The 23,638-nt window shown below is 42.3% G+C and overlaps 5 protein-coding genes across 6 annotated transcripts; 3 read left to right on the forward strand and 2 right to left on the reverse strand.

The window, feature by feature from the left end:
* Nucleotides 1-255: 255 nt before the first annotated feature.
* Nucleotides 256-3,634, reverse strand: LOC102702933. Of its 2 annotated transcripts, none has more exons than XM_015836297.2 (8): nucleotides 3,413-3,634; nucleotides 2,252-2,854; nucleotides 1,912-2,134; nucleotides 1,733-1,809; nucleotides 1,500-1,539; nucleotides 1,101-1,158; nucleotides 890-959; nucleotides 256-747 (listed from the first exon to the last, which is right to left on the reverse strand). In XM_015836297.2, exons 2-8 carry the CDS (start codon nucleotides 2,849-2,851, stop codon nucleotides 517-519), a joined length of 1,299 nt encoding a protein of 432 aa, XP_015691783.1. In that variant the 5' UTR covers nucleotides 2,852-2,854; nucleotides 3,413-3,634; the 3' UTR covers nucleotides 256-516. The 2 variants fall into 2 exon arrangements, with proteins under 2 accessions (XP_015691783.1, XP_006652976.1); XM_006652913.3 differs by lacking the exon at nucleotides 3,413-3,634 and adding an exon at nucleotides 2,942-3,261.
* Nucleotides 3,635-9,743: 6,109 nt separating this feature from the next.
* LOC102703209 lies at nucleotides 9,744-10,835 on the forward strand. Its single transcript, XM_015836577.2, has one exon. The coding sequence runs from the start codon at nucleotides 9,744-9,746 to the stop codon at nucleotides 10,503-10,505; it is 762 nt and encodes a 253-aa protein (XP_015692063.2). The 3' UTR covers nucleotides 10,506-10,835.
* A 970-nt stretch (nucleotides 10,836-11,805) lies between these two features.
* LOC102722212 (zinc finger CCCH domain-containing protein 31) lies at nucleotides 11,806-15,325 on the forward strand. Its single transcript, XM_015836576.1, has 3 exons — nucleotides 11,806-11,996; nucleotides 12,962-13,022; nucleotides 14,400-15,325. Exons 1-3 carry the CDS (start codon nucleotides 11,915-11,917, stop codon nucleotides 15,169-15,171), a joined length of 915 nt encoding a protein of 304 aa, XP_015692062.1. The 5' UTR covers nucleotides 11,806-11,914; the 3' UTR covers nucleotides 15,172-15,325.
* Nucleotides 15,326-16,118: 793 nt separating this feature from the next.
* Nucleotides 16,119-19,106, forward strand: LOC102722491 (probable plastid-lipid-associated protein 13, chloroplastic). The gene is made up of 7 exons (XM_006653794.2): nucleotides 16,119-16,485; nucleotides 17,057-17,178; nucleotides 17,336-17,419; nucleotides 17,664-17,760; nucleotides 18,013-18,229; nucleotides 18,454-18,506; nucleotides 18,867-19,106. Exons 1-7 carry the CDS (start codon nucleotides 16,279-16,281, stop codon nucleotides 18,975-18,977), a joined length of 891 nt encoding a protein of 296 aa, XP_006653857.2. The 5' UTR covers nucleotides 16,119-16,278; the 3' UTR covers nucleotides 18,978-19,106.
* Nucleotides 19,107-19,227: 121 nt separating this feature from the next.
* Nucleotides 19,228-20,483, reverse strand: LOC107304041 (nuclear speckle RNA-binding protein B-like). The gene has a single exon (XM_015836124.2). It carries the CDS (start codon nucleotides 20,406-20,408, stop codon nucleotides 19,938-19,940), a length of 471 nt encoding a protein of 156 aa, XP_015691610.2. The 5' UTR covers nucleotides 20,409-20,483; the 3' UTR covers nucleotides 19,228-19,937.
* Between the last annotated feature and the right edge of the window lie 3,155 nt (nucleotides 20,484-23,638).

Below are 23,638 nucleotides of genomic sequence, written 5' to 3' on the forward strand. Positions count from 1 at the left end.
ATTATGAAGATGCGTGTGAGGACCATGTCCATGTTCTTGATGATATTTCTACTGCTGAATGTTGATGCACGAACGTGAAAATTAATGCAAGGTATCTAGTAGACAATCCACACCAATATTGTTATTGCGCTGTGTGGTCGATATCCTCATTTGCAATTTGTTTTTCTTGTATATAGGGTGGCATGTTAGCACAAGTAGAGCTTCCCAAGCCCATATACGCAATATATTTGCCACTTGGAACTTAACCTGTTATTGGCCTGTTAAGACCTAACTAAAACCATTAATAAAAGCGGTGCATGCCAATAGAATAAACCTAATTTTACAACTCTGATCAAACCCAAACTAAAAAAAAAGGAGCGAATCTCTGGATCCCACTTTCTTTTTTAAAATACCTTTTCAAACTTCGCCAACTACACGGGCAAAAAAATAGCATTGTGCATATCATACATCGAGAACTGCAGCAACATTTTGTCAAATCAAAGTGCCCAAAACACAAAACGCAACAGGTCTGCCTAGCTAGCTTATTTTGGACGAGAACCCGGCGTCGTCATAGTCGCTGCCAGCAGCGACGGCCAGCAGCTGCACGTCGTCATCGAACGCATCGTCGTGGCCGTCGCCGTCGGCGAAGGCGACGACGTCCAGCTCCTGCGGCTCCATCACGCCCCTGCTCGCCCTCAGCTGGTCCTCGAACATCTTCTGCAGCCTCTTCCCCTGCTCCTCTATTCTCAGCTGCAGACTTCTCTGAATCTACAAGGCAAGCACATTCAGACATAAAAAGAAGTTAGTACATACAGTAGTTAATAATGATGAGTACATAATTAAGTTTACTTTTGCTTCTAATTAAGTACTATCTAGTCTCAAAAGTGTTGGCAAATGATGGAGCAAGCACCTCGAGCTGCTCATGGAGGCGCCTCTGCACGTCGAGCTGCACACGCAGTGCTTCTGTGATTTGCATTCCACTACAGCAAAAAGGAGATTCTTGTTAATATATGCATGCATGATTTGACAGTAGATTAGCACATGCACCCCATTGGGATTGGTTTGCAAAGGTGCTACAGCTCGTAATACAAGTAGACAGTATGTGTGTGTGAGAGAGATACGTTTTGGGGTCCAGATTCTGCATGTCATTTCCTGTGGCTCTTTTCTCCTGTTGCTTCCCTGAAAAAATTCGACAGAAGCAGAATGAGGAAATGTTGTCAGTGGGCCTGGACGGATAGTGAAGCATACCAAACAACAGCAGCATAAAAGCACGGCGTTGAAATGATCTAGAATAAAGCAACATATCCAATGAAGGAATCAAGATCCTCCTGAACTCAAGGGATCTGGAATTTATGCTTATCTCTTAGGAACAGTGTCAGAGATGCTGTTACTAATGGATGATTTGTTTTTAAAACGAAAGATACGAATGGGGGATGAACTGCACTGTTTCAGGATTCTAGATTGGTGCATAGACGGAGAAATTCAGTTTTAGCTAATGAAGTTGTCATGGTTTGGTTTACCTTCTGACGTCGCTGGCATGTACTTCGCTATGCGATATTTCTGCACAGAAAGAATAGGAGAGCAAATTGTTAACTCCAGCTCGTTAATTAAGCAAACTCCAGCTAGATCAATTAATCCCTAGCTACAAATTGACAAACTAACAATATCTGTTTCGTCACACAGAAGAGAAATGAAATCTGTTTAAAATTATGCATGTTTGGGTCGGTTTTCCAGTTTCAGAGTTCCAGGTTACCTGAAGATGGCTCTTGATGTGGTAGATCGTCAGGCCATCCGAATTCATCAGCTTCAGAATCCCCTTTGGAGTTGCCTCTGCATGCAAGAGGAAGAAAGAACTATGCGTCATGAAAATTGAGAAATCATCATGCAAAAGCTTTCTCTCTCTCTCTCTCTCTTGTGAACAAAAACACTCACTGTCTGCGCCGCCGAGCTGATTCACGCAGTCGACGAACCGCTCGTGCAGGTCCTGCGTCCACCTGATCCGCGTCTTGCTCGGCGCAGCTGCTGATCCGGCGAGGTTTCCGGTCGGGGTTACCGGAGGTGTTGCGCCGATGCAGCTCCTGGACAGCTGATTCTCCATCTGGCTCTGCAGGCTGATCGGCGCATCCATCACCGGCAGAATCGGTTTCGCCGCAACCTTCGCCAGAGTTGAGTTGATTCTCAGAAGAACGTAATCAAGAATTGAAGACCTGGCGGCCGGCCATGGCGTGACAGAGGAACAGTAGAGTTGTGTTCACGATTGTTCCATTCTTACTTGAGGTGAAAACGAGTGGATTTTGGGCTCGCCGCTGAGAAGCCGGGTGGTGGGAGCGCCGGCGAAGAGCCCGTGGAGTCTGTCCTGCTGTTGCTGCGACGGCGGCGGCGGCGGCAATGGTGCCCTCTCTCCGGCACCCCGCTTCTGCGGCCGGACGTAGTACGTGCTGACCGATTGATGGTCCCCGCGGAGGAGCAGTGGGTCGACGGGCAACAGTTCGCTCTCCGACGACCGGAACGGCGCCTTGATCGCCGTCGGCATCGCCGCCAGCGTCGTCGTCGTCCCGAGACCTGCGCAGTCAAACTGCGCCATGCCGAGCAGCTCCTCGGCGGCGTAGAACGCGGCCACGTTGGAGCCGACGCAGGTCTGCGCAAGAAGCGACGACGACGACGACGACTTCGGCGCGTACTCCTCGCTCAGCCAGCCGCCAGCGCCGTGCTGCTGATGGTGGTGCGCCGCCGTGCTCACGAGCCCCGGGTGAAACGACATCCCCGCGGCGGCGCTCAGCAGCTGCGCCGGCGGCGATGGGTCACACAGCGGCACCCCGTAGTGGCAGTCGCGCAGCTTAATCTTCTTGGCGTTCATGATATCTTGCAACATGCACTGAACAAACACAATCATCAATTCAACGATTTCACAGCGAATTCCAGCGTTCAAGAGGCGCAATTCAATCCAGACACGGAGCATTACGATTGCACGATGAGGCCAGATAATCACCCAGCAGATTATTCACCAGAAAAACTGAATTGTGATGAGATTTGGAGGAGGAAAGAGGGATTAACGCGGCGGCGATGCTTAAATAGGGTCTCGAACGGGAGCTGGCTGGGGTTCTAGTGGCGCGATCAATGGAGAATCCGCACCGGCCAAGATTCGCAGCGAGAAGGAAGAGGAGGGGAGGCGTGGCACGCAACAACAACGGCGAGAATAATTCGCCCGCCGGCGGTGCATGTCTCCGGATACGCACAAACCAATCTCCGGAATCACCAAACAGCCGACGACGACGACGACCACCACCACCATGCAGCTTGCAGCGGCGGCGGCGGCGGCAGCAGCAGCCGCCGGAGAAGGAGAGGACGCAACGGCGGCATGGGAATGCGAATGCATGCCGCCATCAACTTGCAGGATACTCTGTTATTACACACATGGTTGAGAGAAACTTACAACTTGGAGGCATCACGTGGTGCAGCAACCAGCAAAGCAAACGCCACTGGAAACTTCCTGGTTAAACCACACAGACACAGTCACTCACTCACACACGCTCTCTTTCTCTCTGCATAAACATTTCTCTCTCAGCTCAGCTCAGCTTGATCACTTTCTATCCGGAGGAGGAAGGATTGGAATAATCTGGAGGAGAGTTGAGAAGGAAGAATGGGTGCAAAAGCGGCTCTTGATCATCCCAAATGGAATATGAGCTTCTCACTGTGGGGGCCTCAGCTCCGAATGGAAACAACGGACAAGAATATAAAGATGCAAAGATATACTATCTCCGTTTCTAAATGTTTGACTTCGTTGATTTTTTATATATGTTTGATTATTTGTTTTACTCAAATTTTTTTTATCAAATATGTAAAACTATATATATACATAAAAGTATATTTAACCATAAATAAAATAATATAAAAAGAATTAATAATTATATAAATTTTTAAATAAGACGAGTAGTTAGACGTATATAAAAAAATCAATGAGATCAAATATTTATGAATGGAGAGATTATATATGTTTATGTATATGAGTATATCCAACTGCTACATATATAGGAGAGCCTAAATAATCTCGCATGTCGGACAAGGCTAGGTGACAAATAGCTACTTTGGTGTCCTCACCCTCGCTATCATTCTCTTTGTTTCTTTGCCTCCGATCCTTTTGGGCTTTTGGCTTCCAGCTCTAGCTGAGCAGATATGCAAGCTTGAAAACAGGTTACAGTAAGGATCAGAGGGGACATCTCTATGCTCCGTTTCTGTGTGTTGCTTGTCTTTTGATGTCCCAACAAGAGATGAAAGGACACCAGATGATTCCTGTATGTAGGTAGATAAACTGACGAATCAAACAAGGTTACTAGTTTGAATCTTCCTGGACGTGATGTTTATTGGCCAAAAGAAGAGGGTAAATTCTTACATAAACAAGTAAACAACTCTCGTATTACCATGAGATAGACAAAGCAGTCAAAACACAGCAGTAAGTTACCTTTCTAAAAAAACAACGAAGTAAGTTCAACAACAAACTTAAACTGATCTTGTTCTGTTAATTGACACGATAAGATCGATCTTGTTTTTTGTTTCATCTAATTCAATCTTTGTACAAGACACCTTTTTTTTTCTCGTCTGTTCCAGTCATCATTAAAAATGACTGCATCTGTAATTTCAAATCTAAGCGGTGACATATATATATAGGTCCATATCTTGTCCATCAAATCTAAGTGGTGACTTATACACATTTGTATCGTCAGCCATTTTAGTCCACCTTTAAATGCAGATTTTAATCAGAGATGTTTCTTTTTATTATTAGGACATGAGGATGCTAGATTGTTGTCATCGAAATGTTCAAGGTGTGTTGAATTTAGATGTTGGCATTTCACCACCTCTCCCACTCACAAGTTCCCTTGAAAAGATGGATATCAGCTTTGACACTTTCAGAAGTTCAGAAAATACATGAACAAGTACAAGTACAAGTGACAATTAAATTATTTCCTTGAGCAAACCTATGCATCGATCTATAACTAAAAACAATGTCAATCCATAATAAAATCTTCTAACCATCCTTTTAGTGTAATGGGGAATCCACCGGGCCCACACATTCCTTCAGAAGAATTGAAGCGATGCATAGGTGTTTGATGAGCATTGGACTGCTCTCGTCTTTGGAATCTCCTTGATCAGAAACAAGAACGAGAAATCAAGGTCGAAACTGCCGTCCTGTTCCTACCCAACAACAGATACTGGCACTGTCAAAGTGTCGATAGTAAATTCGATGGATCAAAACAGTCGGATTAATCACTCAAGCACATACGGAAACAATCATTATCCGAAAAAAACATACGCTTATAATGCCTGGTTCTAAATTCAATTTATATATGAGTATAACTGAATCATGTATGTTCAGGTTGTCAGGGTTTTACATGAGCCTGACAAAAGAAAGTGATAAAAAAAGGGATTCGGCAACTCGATCGACGACGATATTTATGCAATTGAAGGTTTGGACTTGCTGTGGGTGCCAACGTGGAAAGATTAAGAAAGAATCTTATCTGAATACATGCATGGCCCTTTCTGGTCTGGTCGTTGTGTTGTGCTGTGCTGCGCCGGTTTGTGCTTCGTCTTCTGAAACCCTGAAGGGGCAGTAGAACATGCTCGCCTCATTGGCTCCTCGGACCTAGTTTAGTCTAGTCTCATGGATTTGGGCATTGACCCAGCTTCAAAAACTCCATGGAAAAGCCAAAATGCGTTTGTGCCAATCCCAGAGGACTGCATGCTGAATGTAGTTTAATGACAATCCGGTGTTTTATCGAGGATTTGGTGGCAAATTGGGAGTAGTTAATTTACCATCTTGTTGGAGGATTACTTCAGCTGGCTGTCTGCATCCTGCCCCAAACTGTCGCTGAGGTTTTTCTGAACTTGCAGCACTGCACGGACTGGGCCGTGAGTGAATTGTCGGATTAATTCCTTCTCCTAGGCTGTTCTTTCCGTAGTGTACAAGATGTCGCCAATGCCGCCGGCCGCCGCGCGTGAGCAGAACTCCGGCCACCGGAGCTCCGCCCCGCCGCCGCGGCGTCCTCCTCTCGTCTTCGTCGTGGCCACTCGCGAGTCGCAACGCTACGCTTTGTGCGCCGATCAAGTTTTCTGGGCCGAAAGGCCGAATGAACCATGTGAGCTGCGAGGCTCTATGCAATTATAGGTTATTTCGCAACCCTATTTAATTTTTTAAAAAAATTTAGTTCAAAGTTGTATACAATTTTATTTTTAATCTATTTTGAACCTGGCTCTTAAATTTTGTGGTTGGGCTCATTACCACCCCTACCCATAGGCCTATGTGGTTGCGTCTCCTCAGCGCCGTATCCTGAGGCCTGTTCATCATGGCGCGGATTGCATCCTCATTTTTTTTCTTAAAAAAATCTCTTTACATTGCTTCCTGGTTCCCTCTTTACATGGTTTATAGGTTATTTCGCAACCCTATTTAATTTTTTTAAAAAAATTAGTTCAAAGTTGTATACAATTTTATTTTTAATCTGTTTTGAACCCGGCTCTTAAATTTTGTGGTTGAGCTCATTACCACCCCTACCCATAGGCCTATGTGGTTGCGTCTCCTCAGCGCTGTATCCTGAGGCCTGTTCATCATGGCGCGGATTGCATCCTCATTTTTTTTCTTTTGAAAAAATCTCTTTACATTGCTTCCTGGTTCCCTCAAAAGAAAAAAAACTTAAAAGGGAGAAAAAGAAAAAAAACCTTGAAAAAGCATAATGGCATGTATAAAAACATTTATTAGCTAATTCTTTTCATCGCCATGCAAGTAAATATGATGAAGCAAAAGAAAGAGATGGGAGGAAAGTTACATATGACAACGGCTTATAGTCAGCTCTTAACATTTATTGAATAAAATTTTGTTGTATCTAGTCAATAAAAAAAGGAGAGTAATAAAAATATTTTATTGTATTGATTAAAATCACATATGACTCTAACAAGATATGTTTTTGTTGCTGATGTGGATCAAAAAAGAGTCCTATTCATCACCCTGCAAGTAAATATAATGACATGAATGAGAGAGGGGAAGAAAAGAGAAGCATCATTGCTATGAATGAATAATGATTTAAGTCAACTCTTAGCTGTTATTAAAGTAAATTTTACTGCATTGAGTGGATAAAAAGAAATGGGAGCAATAACAAATTATTTTGGCGTATTGATTAAGAGACTATATCCAATTCTATTTTGTACATGTCCTAAGGACCTATTTGGTTTAGAGAAATATTGCAGAAATTTAGGAGATATTGGATTGTTTCGTGTAAAAGTCCTGCGTTCTGGAGGGAGCTCTGCTGCCAATTTCGATCATGGGCACGTCGCAGCTAGCAGCACTGCAGGCTGCAGGAGTGTTTGAGCTGTGTTGACATTCTAGAAGGAATATAATCCTTCTCATCGTCCTCATGCATATACAAACCGCACGTCAAACTTCTCTGCACCACGCGCGCGCCGCACACAGTCTCTCCGGCCGCGCGCATGATATCTCCCCCGATCGATGAGCACCACATTGATCCGGTACGAGTCCCCATCGTTTATATCTCCCCCGATCTCCTCCGGTGTTTACAGTCACAACAGTACCAATCTCCTCGAATGATTGCTTCCAGTCATCTTCTTCCTCCTCCTTGCATCGTCTCCATGGCTGCAAATGCAATGGCATAATATAACATGTCACTGCATTTTGCAAAGTATCCCAACAACTAGATTCCTACGACGACATAGCTGATAGCTCATAGCTGGGCCTCACACTTCACCACTGCAAGCTAGGCATGCACACGGGACACGGCGAAAGCATGAGCACTCAGTCCATGTCAAGTGTGTACACAGTGAGTTCATCCTCTCCATCTCTCTCCTGTCTGTTATATATCCGGCTGAACAGCTCTTGTAAGCCATGGCCAATTATGCGATGCGCTTTCTCATGGATCGGCAACTTGGACGCAGCAAAACCGGGAAGAGAATTGGACTGCCAGAATGCCAGGGCCTCCTGTGCCCTACTGTCCTTCACTGAAACTGACTGGGTTGAGGTTTCACGCAACGTTTACGTGTAAGAGGAGCTCATGGTCTTTCTTGATTTGGCTCTGCCGCTCTTAAGTGGGAGGGTTATCTGAAAGGATGACAATTTTATGAAGTAATATTGGGTTCAGAATAAAATGGATATCTGCTTCATTTCCAGCTGTTCCCAGCTCGGTTCTCCATGTTGATAAGTGAGTGAGTCAGTACTAATCCATATCGCAGATAGCTAGTGACGTACAGAAAGAATCAAAGAACAGATTAAGTCCATTTTAGTGCCAACAGGTATTGCCATCGTATTTCTGAATTTCCATAGCATGCTTGCTCACAAAAGCTTGTTCGTCACTTCTCTTTTCTTTGAGAAAGACATGACTGCAGTCAGTTAGTATCTGTCTTGACAGAAGCCTAATCAAGAATACACTGGCACTGACTATGATACAGCAAGTTCCTCCTGTTAATATATATTAAATGTTAATTACCGGCACTTTTTTAGACAAATGAAGTTTTTATTGATCAAAATCACATCGAGGTAATATAACTACTTCAAGACCACTCCCAATCTCTGCATAACTAAGATGCACCTAGCCAATTTTAGACGCATAGTTTACCATTTATTACAATTAATAATAGAAGCTAGCTAAGAGCAAGTTCAATAGTATAGCCAACTACTAGCTCCAATTCATCTATAGCCAATCTAATAGTCAATTTATACAATAATTACCTACTAAACATCAATATATGGTCCCACATGTCATACACATATTTTGTCTTGAAGTCCGTGTGCAGCTGGCTATAAATTAGTATTCCACCTCTCTTCTCTCTCGCCTCTTATCTGTTTAAAATACCCTTATAGCTGGCTTATAGCCTGCTACTGTACATGCTCTAAGACGAAATTATCACTATAGACTGTGACCAATGTTACCGGTTCTTAGTTTGATAATGCTTAGGGCATCCCCAATAGTGTATATGAACTACTTACGTAGTACTACTACTACACACAATTCAAGCTATATAGACCCACAGTGATATTTCTTTCTTGCCTTTTCCGATTTTGCAACTGATGATTAGTAACATCCACCCTACGCTCCTCCTTGGAATGCTGCATGTCAGCAGTCAGCACTGCTCTCAATGCCTCCAAAGGCAGAGTACATTTCGACTTGGACTATTTCTATCAGTAAGCAAGATAAATGCGCATCAGTATCAGTATCACCATCACCTGACAAACGATGGACACGGAACACGGGAGCAGTATAACTTGAAAGAATTACTACCGTGGTATAAACATTGTCTCAACAAGATTCAGAAACAAAGATGATACGTCTTCTTCGTCGGGCCTAGAGCAGAGTAGGCTGGTCCACTTATCAAAATCATGCTCAGTTACTGACAAGCACCTTCTGCGTCTTGCTGATTTCTGTTCCCTAAAACCCCTCAAGCCCTGCAGTCATATTGCTCGGACGAAACAGTAACAACTTGCTGAACTGTCTGAATTATTGACATTGTTCAGTGCTCCATTTGTCTGTCTTGTCGTTGCTGAACAAAAGCTTCATGGAGCCGAGGTTTTTTGGAACTGAATTCTCGAAACATGCAAAAACATCCGATGAGGGTCGTGCAGCACATCATGTGAACTTGTCTGAAACCTGAATAGCTGATGAGCTACATCATTTTTCACTTTTCCTTTTGACTACTACAAGTATTCAGATTTCAGAGTTTTACAGAATGAAAATGACACAAGCTGTGTAGTCAGAGAGTATCAGTAGGCTATGCAATGGTATTGTCGCAATTTACTCAATCCATGGTGGCATTTGGCTAGACGAGAGCTTTATAAGCCCAAGAGCTCACGCCGGCGAGGTCCACAGTATTCACCAGCTCGATCCATGGCTCCATTATTTCACATGGAAGCTCTGCTTCCGAGCTCGATCTCTCCCAAGATCAATACCATCCTCCACTCCCACATCTACCCGCAGGTTGGCCATGTCTTTCGCGCCCTGGCCAAGTTCAAGTCGTTGCTCCTCGACGTCCTAAGCAAGAAGAGGGCGCCGACGAGAGGCGGCGGCGGCGGCCAGAAGTACGCCATCGGCTACCGGTCGAGGCCGGAGAAGAGCAAGAAGAGGATTATCAGCAAGGTCGCCGGCTTCATGAAGCTGCGCTTCACCTGGGCCGCCGCCGCCGTCGTCGCGCCGGCTCGCGCCAAGGATCTGGAGCTTCACTATCACCCGTACTGCCACGACGACTCGACGTGGAACGTGGTGGTTCCGGCGGCCGAGGCGGCGGAGGAGCTGCGCGGCGGCGACGACTCGGAAGACTGCGGGTACCTGTGTTGGCTCGAGGAGGCGACGTCGCCTGATGCATTGCCGGCTGCCGAAGAAGGAGAAGACGGTGGCGGCGGCGGCGGCGGCGACAGCGCGATGAACGAGATCGACAGGCTCGCCGAGAGGTTCATCGCGAGGTGCCATGCCAAGTTCTTGCTGGAGAAGCAGGAGTCGTACCGGAGGTACCAGGAGATGATGGCCAGGAGCATCTGAGATTCTGGTTCGTTCGTGGCATCGCCGGCGTCCGGCGACCCATCGGAAAATTTACTGCACAGCTTGGTTTTCTGAATAATCTGTATAACTTCAGATCAAACTCGATCAGCGACATTAACGCGATACAAATGCAGTGTGTTCGTGGTTCAACATGTGCCATGAACTGAGAGATCGGCGGGTTGCTTCTCGATATGGAAGAAATGCTTGGGCTTTGTTGGCTTAATGTACAACTTGATTAGGATACCTTTTAAAAAAGGAACTTGATTAGGGTAGTCCAAGGATTTATGTTCTAAAGGCAGCAATAATATCAATCGGATCGTAAGTTGTAAACATCACAAGTAGTCAACTGGCTGACAATGGGAAATTATGCAAAGGGGAAATATCCGGTTCTGTTGCCATTTGCTGTTAATTAAGGTACATTTCTGAACAATTATAATGTATGCACCAATATCTAACTTTTTCTTGGGAGAGAATATCAAGTTAATACACTCCCTCCATTTTATATTATAAATCACTCTAGGTTTATCCTAAATAAAATACATTCAAATTTAACTAAATTTATAGAAAAATATACTAACATCCATGACACCAAACTAGTTTCACTAAGTTCACCATTGTAAATATTTATATAATTTATTTGTCATGTATTAAAAATATTTCTATATTTTACTATAAACTTGATTAAATGTAAAGACATTTGACTTAGGTTGCGTTTGGCTAAGAAAAAAATAGGTGTAGTTATCCGGTGTGAAAAACACAGTGATAGATTAATATATGATTAATCAATTATTAATTATAAAAAGTATAATAGCTTAATATGGTACGTTAAAACAACTTTACTGTAAATTTTCGTAAAAAAATACACTGTAAACAGTTAAGAAAACGTGCGCGTGAAAAAAAAATCTAGGTTAATGGAGATGTATAGCTAAACGGGGCCTTAATCTAGAGGAACTTTCTAAGTACTCCCTCCGTCCCAAAATAAATCAATTTTTTAGTTTTTAAATACAATGTTTAACTCTTCGTCTTATTAAAAAAATTATGATTAATAATTTTATTTTTATTAGATGATAAAATATAAATAATACTTCATGTATGACTATTTTTTTTTAAATAAGACAGATGATCAAATGCTCAATAAAAATACTAAAAAGTTGGTTTTTTTATACTACGGAGGGAGTAAGGAATGCGGTCCAAAGCCCAACACATACATGACACGAAGACGAGACATATACATGACACGTGGAGGCCCAAGGCCCAAGGCCCATATGAACGAACCGTTCCCCACGTCTCACCCCTCTCGTCGTCAAGCCTCTCGATTCCGCGGCTGCCCCTCTTCCGCCAAACGCAAGTTAGGGTTTCGATCTCTCCCCACCCGCCCGCCCGCCCCTCGCTCCACGCGCAGGCTCGCCATGGAGGGAGCCGGCGCCACCCGCAAGAGATCCCGGCCGGACATGGCCAACGGGGCCGCCGCCGGAGGGAAGCGCTCGAGAGGTAACAACCACGCTCTCTTCTCTGGCCCCTTCCGCGTGTGCTTATGTGTACTGGATTTTTCGCTGTCCTCTCCGCGCTATGCTGCTGGATCTGCAAGCCTCGACGCTCTCTGGGTAGTATTAGGGTTTGTTCTGTGAGCATCGAGCGAGTGCGCGGGACTACCGAGCCCCAGGAACATTGGAATTGTCAAATAAACTCGTGCTTGGTCGTGGTATGTGATTATAACCGTTATTATGAGTATGCACGTGTTTTCGTGACCAAGCAGTTCGTAACCTAGCAGTTGAGTGCTAATTTGGATTTCTGAGGTTCCATGTGCTGTTTGAGTTTGTATGTGAGTGGAATTCGTAAAAAAAATAAATACAACGGACGGGACGAACGGCAAGTGCCCATGTTAAGTACATAGGATTGGCTAGATGGTTACATAGCCCAGAACTGCCATTTAGATTGGTGTTTCCCCTTGAAACGCAAAGGAAGAGACTGTTTTAAATATTTGGAAAGGTGGTCTATACATAGAATACTTGAGCCCACGGAGAAAAAGGAAGTACAAGAAATGACAGCCTGCATCATAGTGTATGGTTGAGCTATTGGCCTGCATGTATAACTAGGACCGTAGTGCTAACAAGTCCTTATTATAGACAAGAAATATGTAGCAGTATTGATTGAAAATATCCACAAAAGCATAGCGCCTTGTCGCTCTTGGTCAGATGGAGCTTGAGGATGTTCCATTTGAGGTAACAAGAAGAAACATCTGGACACATGATATTTACCATCTGAGAATTGGTTCTGCAATGTAAATTTGAACAATGTTTGCAGGATAAATCACTCTGAAATATTATTGTTATCATATCGAAATTATTGTTTATTCATCACATTCATTGGACACAAATTTTATATTTTTACTCATTAGAAGATTAATAATGCAACTTCTAACAAGTGGGAAGATGTAACAAAATTTTATGCAACAGAAACGGAGTCATTTCAAACTGGTCTATCAAGCAAATCGAAGCCTTGCACCAAGTTTTTCAGGTTACAATCTTAACCTATTCAAGATAACATCAGAATAATAGCTTCTAATGTTCACTATGTATTACAGTTATAAATTACTCTAATTACCCTTGCAAGCTTTATTTTTAATCAGAAGCTCTATGGCTGTATCAAACTACTAAACTAGATGTATTGCTCCTTCTCTAAGATAGCGCATAAATTACTAAAATGCATGGACGCCTTAAATTCAGATGTTTGCCGATTGAATTGTGTTTTCTGTGGTAGCCTCTAATGTTCACTATGTATTACAGTTAGAAATTACTCTAGTTATCCTTGCAACTTTTATTTTTTTTATTCAGAAGCTGTATGGCTATATCAAGCTATTACACCAACATATTGCTCTTTTTTTAAGATGGCGTATATATTAATAAAATGCATGGGTTCCTTAAATTCAGTTGTTTGCCAATTGAATTGTGTTTCCTGTATATCTTACTTGCCTATTAAATGTCTATTAACTTATGGATTATAGCTTACAATTTCTCACATGATCAAATTGTTATTATTCCCAGTCATGTTTCTGCATATATCAAAAATGGTTCTTATTATCAGCTGCTCCCTGGAGAAGTTTGATGTGTAGTTCTACCTTTTGTTTTTACTGAAGATGCGTAGTTGTACTGTTGTACTTGTACCTTGTCTGAAATGGAGTCCTTTTTTTTATCAACCAGTAACAGTTCTTACGAACTTGGTGGCCTTTGGTACTGAAATGGAGTCTTTTGGGCAATGACTTGCATTCCAAACACAATTGCACTATAAAAAAATGCACAGAACACACATTGAAATTGTTCATCCTCGTATAAATTTAAACCTGTCATACTTCTCTATGTACTCTTCTAAAATAAGGCAATCGTGGTGGCAGTGAATCTGCCACCCACCAACTCTGCTGTATATTTTTTACTACTTCATGTAGTTAAATAATCCTGCATATTGGTTCTATCTTATTTCATCTCTAAATGCAGGTTTATTATGAAAACACGTTGTATCTACAGTGTCAAATTGTTCTAAAAACCTCACAATTGATTTGCTCCAAACAATAGTAAGATATGTACAATTCATATTTATTCGTAGCAAAGCATGTGTGTTTAGCTAGTTAATAAAGTGGTTATAAATAAATCTGTGATATATGCAGTGTTGAGTTTAAGTTACAGAGGCTAACCAGCCTGATGTGCCCATGGCCTATAGTCAACATTTTTTTTATCGTTTTCTTGTATATGTCCTACGCTTCCATATACGCTGTTTTGTGTAATATTTAGGAAGTTTCTTGTCATTAGCCAATGCCTTTCTATGTAATTTTGTATCTCAGGATGTAAACTGTATTTATTGAAACGTCAAAGATAACATGCAATATTCTGATTTATGCAGTACGGTTGGGTGCCCCTTTGGTGAGGGTTGCCATTTCTCACACTTTGTCCCCGGTGGGTATCAAGCAGTAGCAAAAACACTCAATCTGGGACCTGCTGTACCTGCACTGGCAAGAGCTCCTATGGATCATGTTGCTGCTGGTAATTCTCATTCAGCTTCTTCTGGCAAGACACGCATGTGCACCAAGTACAACACTCCAGAAGGCTGCAAATTTGGTGACAAGTGCCATTTTGCCCATGGTGAGAGGGAGCTTGGCAAACCAGCGTATATGTCCCATGAGAGTGCCATGGCTCCTATGGGTGGTCGATTTGGAGGCCGACCTGAACCACCCGCACCAGCTGCTATGGGCCCTCCAGCAGGAAACTTTGGTGCATCAGCTACTGCCAAGATCAGTGTTGATGCCTCTCTTGCTGGTGGCATAATCGGGAAGGGTGGTGTCAATACAAAGCAAATATGCCGAGTGACTGGGGTTAAGCTCTCAATACGGGACCATGAGTCGGACCCAAACCTGAAGAACATTGAGCTTGAAGGCAATTTCGATCAGATAAAGCAAGCAAGCAAAATGGTGGGTGAGCTCATTGCAACAATCAGCGCAAGCACTCCAACCAAGAAACCTTCTAGTGCAGTAGCCCCAGCAGGACGAGGCGGACCTGGGGGCAGGAGCAACTACAAGACCAAGCTTTGCGAGAACTTTGTGAAGGGAACCTGCACGTTTGGTGAGCGATGCCACTTTGCTCACGGCGAGAACGAGCAACGGAAAGGTGCTGCTTGAGAGCCGAAACGCATCTTGTGCACACCCATCCCCCATGTCTTCTTTTGTGACTAGTCTCTCTGCATCTTTAGGTGATTAGCCTGCTGTATTGCGATTTTACGGATTTATGTTTTCTATTAAGCTTTTGATGTGTCTAAGAAGCAAATAACTTAGTCTTTTGGGTGTATGTCAGTGTAGAGCTATCTTTTCATTATCTTCACCTTTCACTTTCTTCATCTGTAGTCTCATCAGTTTAGTGAACAGTGGAGGTCAGGTTATTCTGCCAAAGATAGTGAAAAAGCGCAATCCTTGAAAGCAACTAGCTGGATAGTGCTGATACATTTCTCTGAACCTGCTCTTTTGTTTTAGCACTTGGGTTTATTCTAAATTAAATTTCTTTAAGTTTGACTAATTTTATATTAAAAATATAGCAATATTTGTAACACAAAATAAGTATATTATATGAATATATTTGGTGGTGGATTTAATAAAACTAATTTGGTATTATAAATGTTATCACACTGTTATATGAATTTGATTAAACTTGAAGACGTTTCACTTGGGTTAAATCTAAATCTGAAGTGACTTGTATACTATGCGATATGCAATGGAGCCACGGAAGGAGTAACTCGAAAGTAGCCAAAAAAGCAAAAAAAAAAAAAAACTTTGGAGAAGCTAATAAAAATGCTCTATCCATTTTCAGTCGTTTGACTTTTTTTCCTATTCAAATTTTGTTAAGCTTGACAAAATTCATAGGAAAACGTAGCCACATTTAAACATTAAATTAGTTCATAAATCTAACATTAAATATATATTATAATATATTTGTCATGCGTTCAAAATACTAATATCTTTATCGATAAACTAATTCAATGGAGCGAGTATTTCAGGAATGGTGGATTGGGGGGGGGGGGGGGGGGGGAGGAAACCGGGAATAAAATGTGAGCCCCATATTTGATTTGTTCGCTGTTTCTCGCACGGTCTCCACGTCGCGTGCGCATCCGCAACTCATCTCGGCACCACCCACCCCACGCCCACGGCCGCCGGGACGGGAGAAATCGTATTCAGCAATTCTAGTCGCCGCTCTCTGACTCATCTCCGCTCTCAGTTCCCGAGCCAAGTTACCCCATGGCCGCCGCGGCGTTCGCCTCCTCTCCTTTCGCGCTGGTCTCCTTCCGCAGCCGCCGGGATGGCCGCCTGAGCCTGTCGCCTCCCCCTCGGCGCCCCGCCGCCGGGCGCTGCAGGGCCTCGGCGCCGACGTTCCAGGGGGGGCCCGCCGCCAGCTACGCCCGCGAGATGGAGCGCCTCTCCGCCAAGGAGTCCCTTCTCCTCGCCGTGAGCTCCTCTCCCTCTGGTCTTTTCAATCCCTCTCGTACTGCTTTGGAATCTGCTAGTACTTGTTCACGCGAAATTATCGATATTGTTTCCTCTTCTCCGCAAGTGCTCTAGCAAAGCTAGCAACTAGCAACATGATTGATTAATGTGTACGACGTACAAGTATCGGTTCATGCATTTACTTATCTCATTTCATTGCCGTGTCAAATTGAAGACGCCTCGATCAATTCAGCAACTTGCTAATTTACATCAGGCGTTCAGCGTTCAAGCGTCATGGCATAAGTGCCAACAAGCTTCTCTTCAGGGAAGAGGAAAAGGGTGCAGAAGTACCGACAATTAGTTATGAAAAAACACTCAACTAATGAAAACTTCAATTCCACAGACCCACCAATGAGTACAGAACTACAGATACATAGACTTCGCTACATGTATTGAATCACGCATTCTCAACATTTCAAAGAAGAGCCGTGCATTCTCGAATTTTCTAAGAAGAGTTTTCCAATATCAGTCTGTAATTTACCGTTTGCGTCAAGTTAATTTCTCAACTACGATTTGTAATAACAAATTTCAGTTCAGAGACGCTGGAGGATTTGAATCCTTGGTTAGTGGAAAAGCCACGGAGATGCAGAAAATTGATGTCAATGAGCGGATTGTTGGACTCGAGCGTCTAAACCCCACTCCACGCCCCACAACGTAAGTGTTCAGCTCAGAAGATTTATCATGTTTGTAGTTTGATGACCAATCTTTTGGTTGCATATAGTTATTTCTTTACAGGAGAACTTCCATAATTTCTCAAAGAATTTGTTGTATGAACAACAATAAATTCAGTATCATCTGTTGAACTTCACAGATCTCCCTTCCTGGAAGGTCGATGGAACTTTGAATGGTTTGGTGACAGCAGTCCTGGAGCATTGGCAGCCCGCCTTCTGTTTGAGTATGTCCTATTGCTGGATGCAATTGATATTCTCAAATTGAAATTTACTTACTTTTTGAAACTAAGTCACCAATTACTTATTTTTTCTGAATATGAATTCTGTAAACCATTTCCGTATATTAAAAAAATGAACACTGTAGTTTGTATAATTGTCTTATGGCATGATGATCAAAATGGATAATTCTATGTTGATCTTCCTCTAACATCAAGATGTAACCACATAGCATATATCCTTTATTTGTAGGAGGTCACCTACAACTGTTGCACACTTTACAGGACTTGATGTCCTAATCAAGGATGGATACTCCAAAATTTCTTCCAACGTGAAGTTCTTAAATACGGTAATTTCAAAAGATGAAGCAATTTAAATACAAAAAATACACATTTTACAGGACCCCCTCTCTCTTTTTTTATAACTATCAGCATAGTTATATGTTATTGCACATATCCTTGTTGCATTTATTAGTAGTAGATTACATGTAATAGCTTCATAGATCTTGCATGATCTACTGATATGTGTTTTCTAGGATTTGTATGTTTCTGGTTTTGGTTAACTCTGTTGTCATACTCATGTAGCCTTTTGATGTATGCAGGTACAAAGCAAGTTCCTACTGACTACTCAGTTGTCTGTTGAGGGTCCTATAAGGATGAAAGAGGAATATGTCGAGGGTCTTATAGAGATCCCTAGGATCAGAGAAGAAACATTACCTGATCAACTAAAGGGCTTCATTGGACAAACTGCAGGAGCCCTGGAACAACTCCCTGCACCCATAAGGGATGCTGTTTCAGAGGGGATTAAGTTGCCACTTAGTAAGGAGTACACTTCTCATTTCCATCTGCAATATGCTGCTTATGCTAAAAGCTTTATAGCTTTACCTTTAGTTTATCTTGTTTCTCATTTACAGATTGCCATCCTTTCTTAGCTGAAGCTCAGTTTAACAATTCAATATTTTTTCTGATCATGGTGGTATAACTGCGTAGCACATTTACTTGGCTTAGCTAGTTACGTTTGATGCTTTGTTTTCTTATGGCAGATGGGATGTTCCAGCGCATATTCATGATTTCTTACTTGGATGAGGAAATTCTGGTACGTTTCTTCCATAAATTTAGTAAGGATCACATCTGACAATTGTATTGCAATAACATTTATTCTTACAAGTGAACATTCGGACTCAAACTAATATGGTGCATAGTCTAAATACCTCCCTTTGATCTAATCCAATTTCCACTTGAGAAGTGGACTGCATTAGCCCTGATGTACACAGATGTCAAATCAATTGCATAATCCACGCTATATCGTGTGTCCTGCATGTTTCCAAGTCTAGTTGAAATGAATCCTTTAATATAGGTAGTTTAATTACGTCTCATAAGCACAATGGATTGTTTTAAGTTTATTGTTTCAGCTAATGTTGATCGCTCATCATCTTCACGATGTCCTCTATTTCAGATAATCAGAGATGCATCTGGAGCACCTGATGTCCTAACAAGATTGGAAGGTCCACAACCAAATTCAATTGATGGCACATCAGACGCAGTGCTGTCAGAATATGAAAGCTAGGGTTAATCGGGGGAACTAATTAGAACATCGTAATTAGATTTTTTTGTTCTGTTCAGTCACTTTTCACCTTTGCACATACATAAAAATTGTAGTGCATATTAGCATTCTCTTGAATGAGTTAACCTCCCTTTTTGTGGGCTGAGTACACACTGCTCTTCTGGATCTGGTATGGTCATGAGCTAAGATGAATATCTCAATATAAAAAAAATGGAACTGCAAACCACTTTGAACTGGCCTTCTCCCAGATATAAACAGGCAAATATATCTGTTTTTTACTTTCCATTAGTACAAACTAAAGCCTGATCTGCTCTTATCAGCAGTTGCATGCTTGCAGCATCAGTGGGGACGACAGCAACCACTCCCTTCACACGTCATGACGTCAATGGCGCAACATTTGAAACAGTAAACTCTTTGATGAGATCAATCAAACAACCATAGAGAGTTGTTTCTTTTCAAGGGCAAATGTTCTACACAGATCACTCGGCAATTCTCCCGGATAAAATGTTTAGTTTCTAATGTGCTAATTTTGGTTCTACGTGCGACAGGTTAGCCCCGGACACTCAGAAAAATCCACTGGAAGCTACTATAAACCCATCTAAATTAATAACGAAAAGGATGTTTCAATTCTGTTACTAGTTATGAAGTGAACTGTGAAGAGCCATAAACAAAAATGTGAGAACGGAGAAAATAGCATCTGACGGAATGAAATATTGAATAAACCATCTAAATTAACGACGGAAAGGATGTTTCCGATAGGTGGAATTATCTAAACGCAAGGGATCAAGGAGCTAAAAAAACTCATCATTTTAGACGGGTGGAATTTTTATATATCTAAATGCGAGGGATCAAGGGGATCGAAAATTCCGTCATTTTATATAGGTGGAATCATCTAAATCCGAGGGATCAAAGGAGCTAGAAAATCCTAAGTCTAAACTCCCAGGGCGTCACCTGATCAATTCATCAGAAACTGATGGAATCCATGTCGGCACAGAAGCCATTCTCTAGCCACTGTGATAACCCATCGTTACTGTCCTCTTCCCCGAGCGCGTGGTGCAGGAATCCTCCCGCCGCCGACGCCGACGCCGTCTCCGCCTCGGTCTCCTCGACCTTCGCCTCCGCCTTGATCGCCGCCGCGGCGCCGGCGCCGTCCGCGACAAGGCCACCCAGCTCGTCGCCCGCCGTGTCGCGCGGGTCCGGCAGCGTCGACGACGACGACGATGCGGTGGCCGGCTTCCCGGTGAGGCGCTGGACGAGCTCGCGGAAGTTCCGCGCGTCCGTCTTGATGACCTCCGGCGCCAGGACGTGCACGATCCTGATCTTCCTCGGAGCCGGCGCCTTCGCGATGGCGGCGTGGTGGTGGGAGAACTTGTTCGCGGCGCCCATTGCCGACGGCGAGGCGCGGGACGGGGACCTCATGGCGTGGTGCTTCATGCCGCCGAGAGTGAAGTGGAGTATGCGGCTCACCTCTCTCGCGAGACGGAAATGACGGCAGGTGTTTGATGAGCGAAAGAGGTGTCACTTGGAAGGGAGGGTGCTCAGATAGGCAACCATTAGGATTTTTGGCCGTTGGATGCGATCCATTGGTCGGTAAAAAAGGGTTTTTTTAAGTATATTTTGGTGTACAAGGATAAGCCTGAATTTAATTATTATAAGGTTTTAAAGAAGTTTTTGAAATAAATGTGTTCAGCTCACCTGATTTTTAATTTTTGAATTTTAGGATGTCTTCACCTTTACAGCAGAGGGTTTTAGGTATTCATGATTGGTTCTACATCTTGTGTAATGTGTATGAAAAGATATTCATGTGTTGTTAGCAACATCATTTTCCAAAAAAAAAAGAAATAATCTACTGTGCATGTGCATATATTGGTGGGTAATCCATCTCTTGATTTCTTTCATTACTTCCTTCAGAATGTATTTTACACAGTTATGACTGCAATTTATCCGTCTACGTACGTAAAACAGTATAATCAATTTTTGTTCACAATTGCAAAACTGCTATGTTTGCTTGCAACGTGTACTATGAGCATTTTTTTCCGTGCATTGGCACTTGCAAGTACACTGGTATCCTAGATATCGTTCAACCAAATTAAATTCTATAAAATTCCAAATAAGTCATGCAAAACAATATACTTACGGTGAATGGAATGGAATATCAAACTACATAGAAACAAATTAGGAAGCCTTCAAGAAATAGTTTTTTTTTCTCTAAATAGTAGACATTTGACCCAGGGTAGGCCCTGATGTTATTTGGTTTGCATGCCGCTAGTGATCATGCCGAGTTTGAGAAGGAGCGCCCCTCCCCCAAATACACGCAAGCTGAATGGACATGAAAAAAAAATCAAAACTTTTAACTCTAGTATGAAACTTTCAGCTCCAAATTTTAAAACCCTCAACTCAAATTTCAGAAACTTTCAATTGAAAATTTGAACAATTGGAGTAAACTTTATACGAACTAGGCCCGCGCATATTGCGCGGCTAGCATTATTATGATAATAATTATTTTTTAATTGTTAATTTGAATATTATTTTTTTAAATTATATTTTTACATAGAACTATATTTACCTGTATTCTAAACTGTGCTGGTACCTCAACTCTTTTATGCATAATATTTAATTTGTAATTCAAATTTTAGATACTTCCAAATTGTATTTGTATGTTGACTCTTTCTTAATTTTTTCTATTTTTAACCAAAATTTTAGATCTTTCTAAATTGTATTTATATATAGACTTTCCCCTCAATATCAATTATTTTAAAATTTTGAATTCAAGATTTGGATTTTTATAAACTTTATTACACATGGACTCTTTATTATTTTTTCTTATTTTTAATCGATCTATTCGGTTAAAAAATATCTTTTATTTTTCTCTCTCTTATTTTCCTTTGATTTTCCTTTCCAATTAAAAAACCCGTTATTTCCTCTTCCTTTAGTCCGATTAAAATCGCAGGCTGCGACTGCAAGTGGGCTCCACCTGCGGAATGTGAATCTCTGCGACTGCATGGATCGCATCGCATGCACCTAACGATCTTTTTGATTCTTTTCCAATTTTTTTTGTCCGTATCCAACTCCCGCCGTATTTCTGTTTTTCTATTTTTCTTATTGTATCTCGAATAATATAGGATTTTATAAACGAACGTGGATGCAAACACTATCAATTTTTAAAATAGTAAAAATTTGGATGATAAAACATATATGAATAAATTAAATATTTACATATGCTTTGCACCGGATTAAGTTAATTTTACTTAATACTTATTTCATCTAGAGTAGATAAATATAATAATGACTTGACTTAAGACTTTATTTAGGCGTCAAAATTATAGTGTTAAATTTGTAATATATTGTCTAATATATTTGATAATAAAAAACAACACTTTAAATTAAGAATCAAATCAAAATTTTAATTCAGTAATCAGCCGCTAATCAGGCCAGTTATCTGCAGCTAATCCCGCTACAACAAACAAAAAATAGATACGGGAGTCGAACTCCGAAACGTCGGTTCGCAGATGGAGGCTGTCAACGAATCGTATATTATCAGGACTAACGGACGGCAAAATCCACGTTTTTTTATCTAAAAAATCTCCTTGTCCGATAAAAAAATGCTTTTATTTTTTTCTCTTATTTTACTTCTATTAATATGAGATTTTCTGGTCTGTGAGAGCGAACGTGGTGACTCTTTTTTTCTGTTACTTTATCTATATAATAGATAATCTAAAACTTTCAAGTTGTCTTTTAGAACTTTTAATTATTTAAAAAATTTCAACCCTAAATTTGAAACTTTTAACTTAAATTATTAATTCATAATAAAAAATGATTGATTATGGATTAATTGATGACGATTAGCGGCATCGCCAATGGCAATGATTATGTGCCGCTCTCCGTGTGCACTAAGATACCCCGTGGCAAGTGCGCGGTGTGTAAGATGAGAGAGGAGCACGCGAGGGTAAGGCCGGGGCTAGCTGTCTGGAGCAGCACCCGCGTCGTCCCACGGTGGTGCAAGCCACCTGTGGGGTCGTTGCGACGCGACGCGACCCTTTTATTTGCGAGCGAGCGAGCCCTGTCCCAGCTGCGGTGCGACCGCGCTTTTTCGCCGGCGACGCCGATCCGATGCATGGCAATGGGCACATCTGGAATTTTGATATTTTGACCCTTCTTGAAAAACTTATTTTATAAATAGATCTCTGAAAAAACTTATTCCGAAAATAGATCTTTTCAGGACACCAACGTGTCTGACGTTCTCCCTCAACATGACGGCGCCAATGCCCTTGGTGTCGTCACTGTGCCACGTAGATGTGCCGTGGCGGGGAGGGGCTGACGTGGCGGGGGGGTGGCGCCAACGACATTGGCGTCGCCTGCTGACGTGGCAGAGGGCAGTGCCAACATCATTGGCGCCGTCCTCTAGGGGGGACTTACCCGTCCGACCCCCACCCCCCACCCCCACCCGAGCCAGTTCATCCCCAGGCTGGTGTGTTCATCCTCTCGCCCCCTCTCTCCTCCTTCACCTCCCTCTCTCAAATCCACTCCATTTGAAACCTTTTTTCACGTGGTTTTTTTTGGGAATCGAAGAGCAAGGTAAACTCCACCGTTCCCCTCTTGTTTCGTTTGTTTTCATTGGTTTAATTAGTAGATCGGGGTGAAATCCTAATTTCATGATTTTGGAT

The sequence above is a fragment of the Oryza brachyantha genome, chromosome 4 (assembly GCF_000231095.2).
Source record: "Oryza brachyantha chromosome 4, ObraRS2, whole genome shotgun sequence".
Lineage (NCBI taxonomy): Eukaryota > Viridiplantae > Streptophyta > Magnoliopsida > Poales > Poaceae > Oryza > Oryza brachyantha.

Bases quoted from the DNA above. Each gene is read 5' to 3' on its own strand.
- LOC102702933 (XM_015836297.2), bottom strand. From the start codon at position 2,851: ATGTTGCAAGATATCATGAACGCCAAGAAGATTAAGCTGCGCGACTGC. The intron at 2,135-2,251 runs GTAAGAATGGAA...ACTCTGGCGAAG, and splicing joins TCCACTCGTTTTCACCTCAA to GTTGCGGCGAAACCGATTCT. The intron at 748-889 runs GTGCTTGCTCCA...CTTGCCTTGTAG, and splicing joins GCCTCCATGAGCAGCTCGAG to ATTCAGAGAAGTCTGCAGCT.
- LOC102703209 (XM_015836577.2), top strand. From the start codon at position 9,744: ATGCAATGGTATTGTCGCAATTTACTCAATCCATGGTGGCATTTGGCT.
- LOC102722212 (XM_015836576.1), top strand. From the start codon at position 11,915: ATGGAGGGAGCCGGCGCCACCCGCAAGAGATCCCGGCCGGACATGGCC. The intron at 11,997-12,961 runs GTAACAACCACG...TTTATGCAACAG, and splicing joins CGGAGGGAAGCGCTCGAGAG to AAACGGAGTCATTTCAAACT. The intron at 13,023-14,399 runs GTTACAATCTTA...TGATTTATGCAG, and splicing joins CCTTGCACCAAGTTTTTCAG to TACGGTTGGGTGCCCCTTTG.
- LOC102722491 (XM_006653794.2), top strand. From the start codon at position 16,279: ATGGCCGCCGCGGCGTTCGCCTCCTCTCCTTTCGCGCTGGTCTCCTTC. The intron at 17,761-18,012 runs GTAATTTCAAAA...TGATGTATGCAG, and splicing joins ACGTGAAGTTCTTAAATACG to GTACAAAGCAAGTTCCTACT. The intron at 18,230-18,453 runs GTAAGGAGTACA...TTCTTATGGCAG, and splicing joins GGGGATTAAGTTGCCACTTA to ATGGGATGTTCCAGCGCATA.
- LOC107304041 (XM_015836124.2), bottom strand. From the start codon at position 20,408: ATGAAGCACCACGCCATGAGGTCCCCGTCCCGCGCCTCGCCGTCGGCA.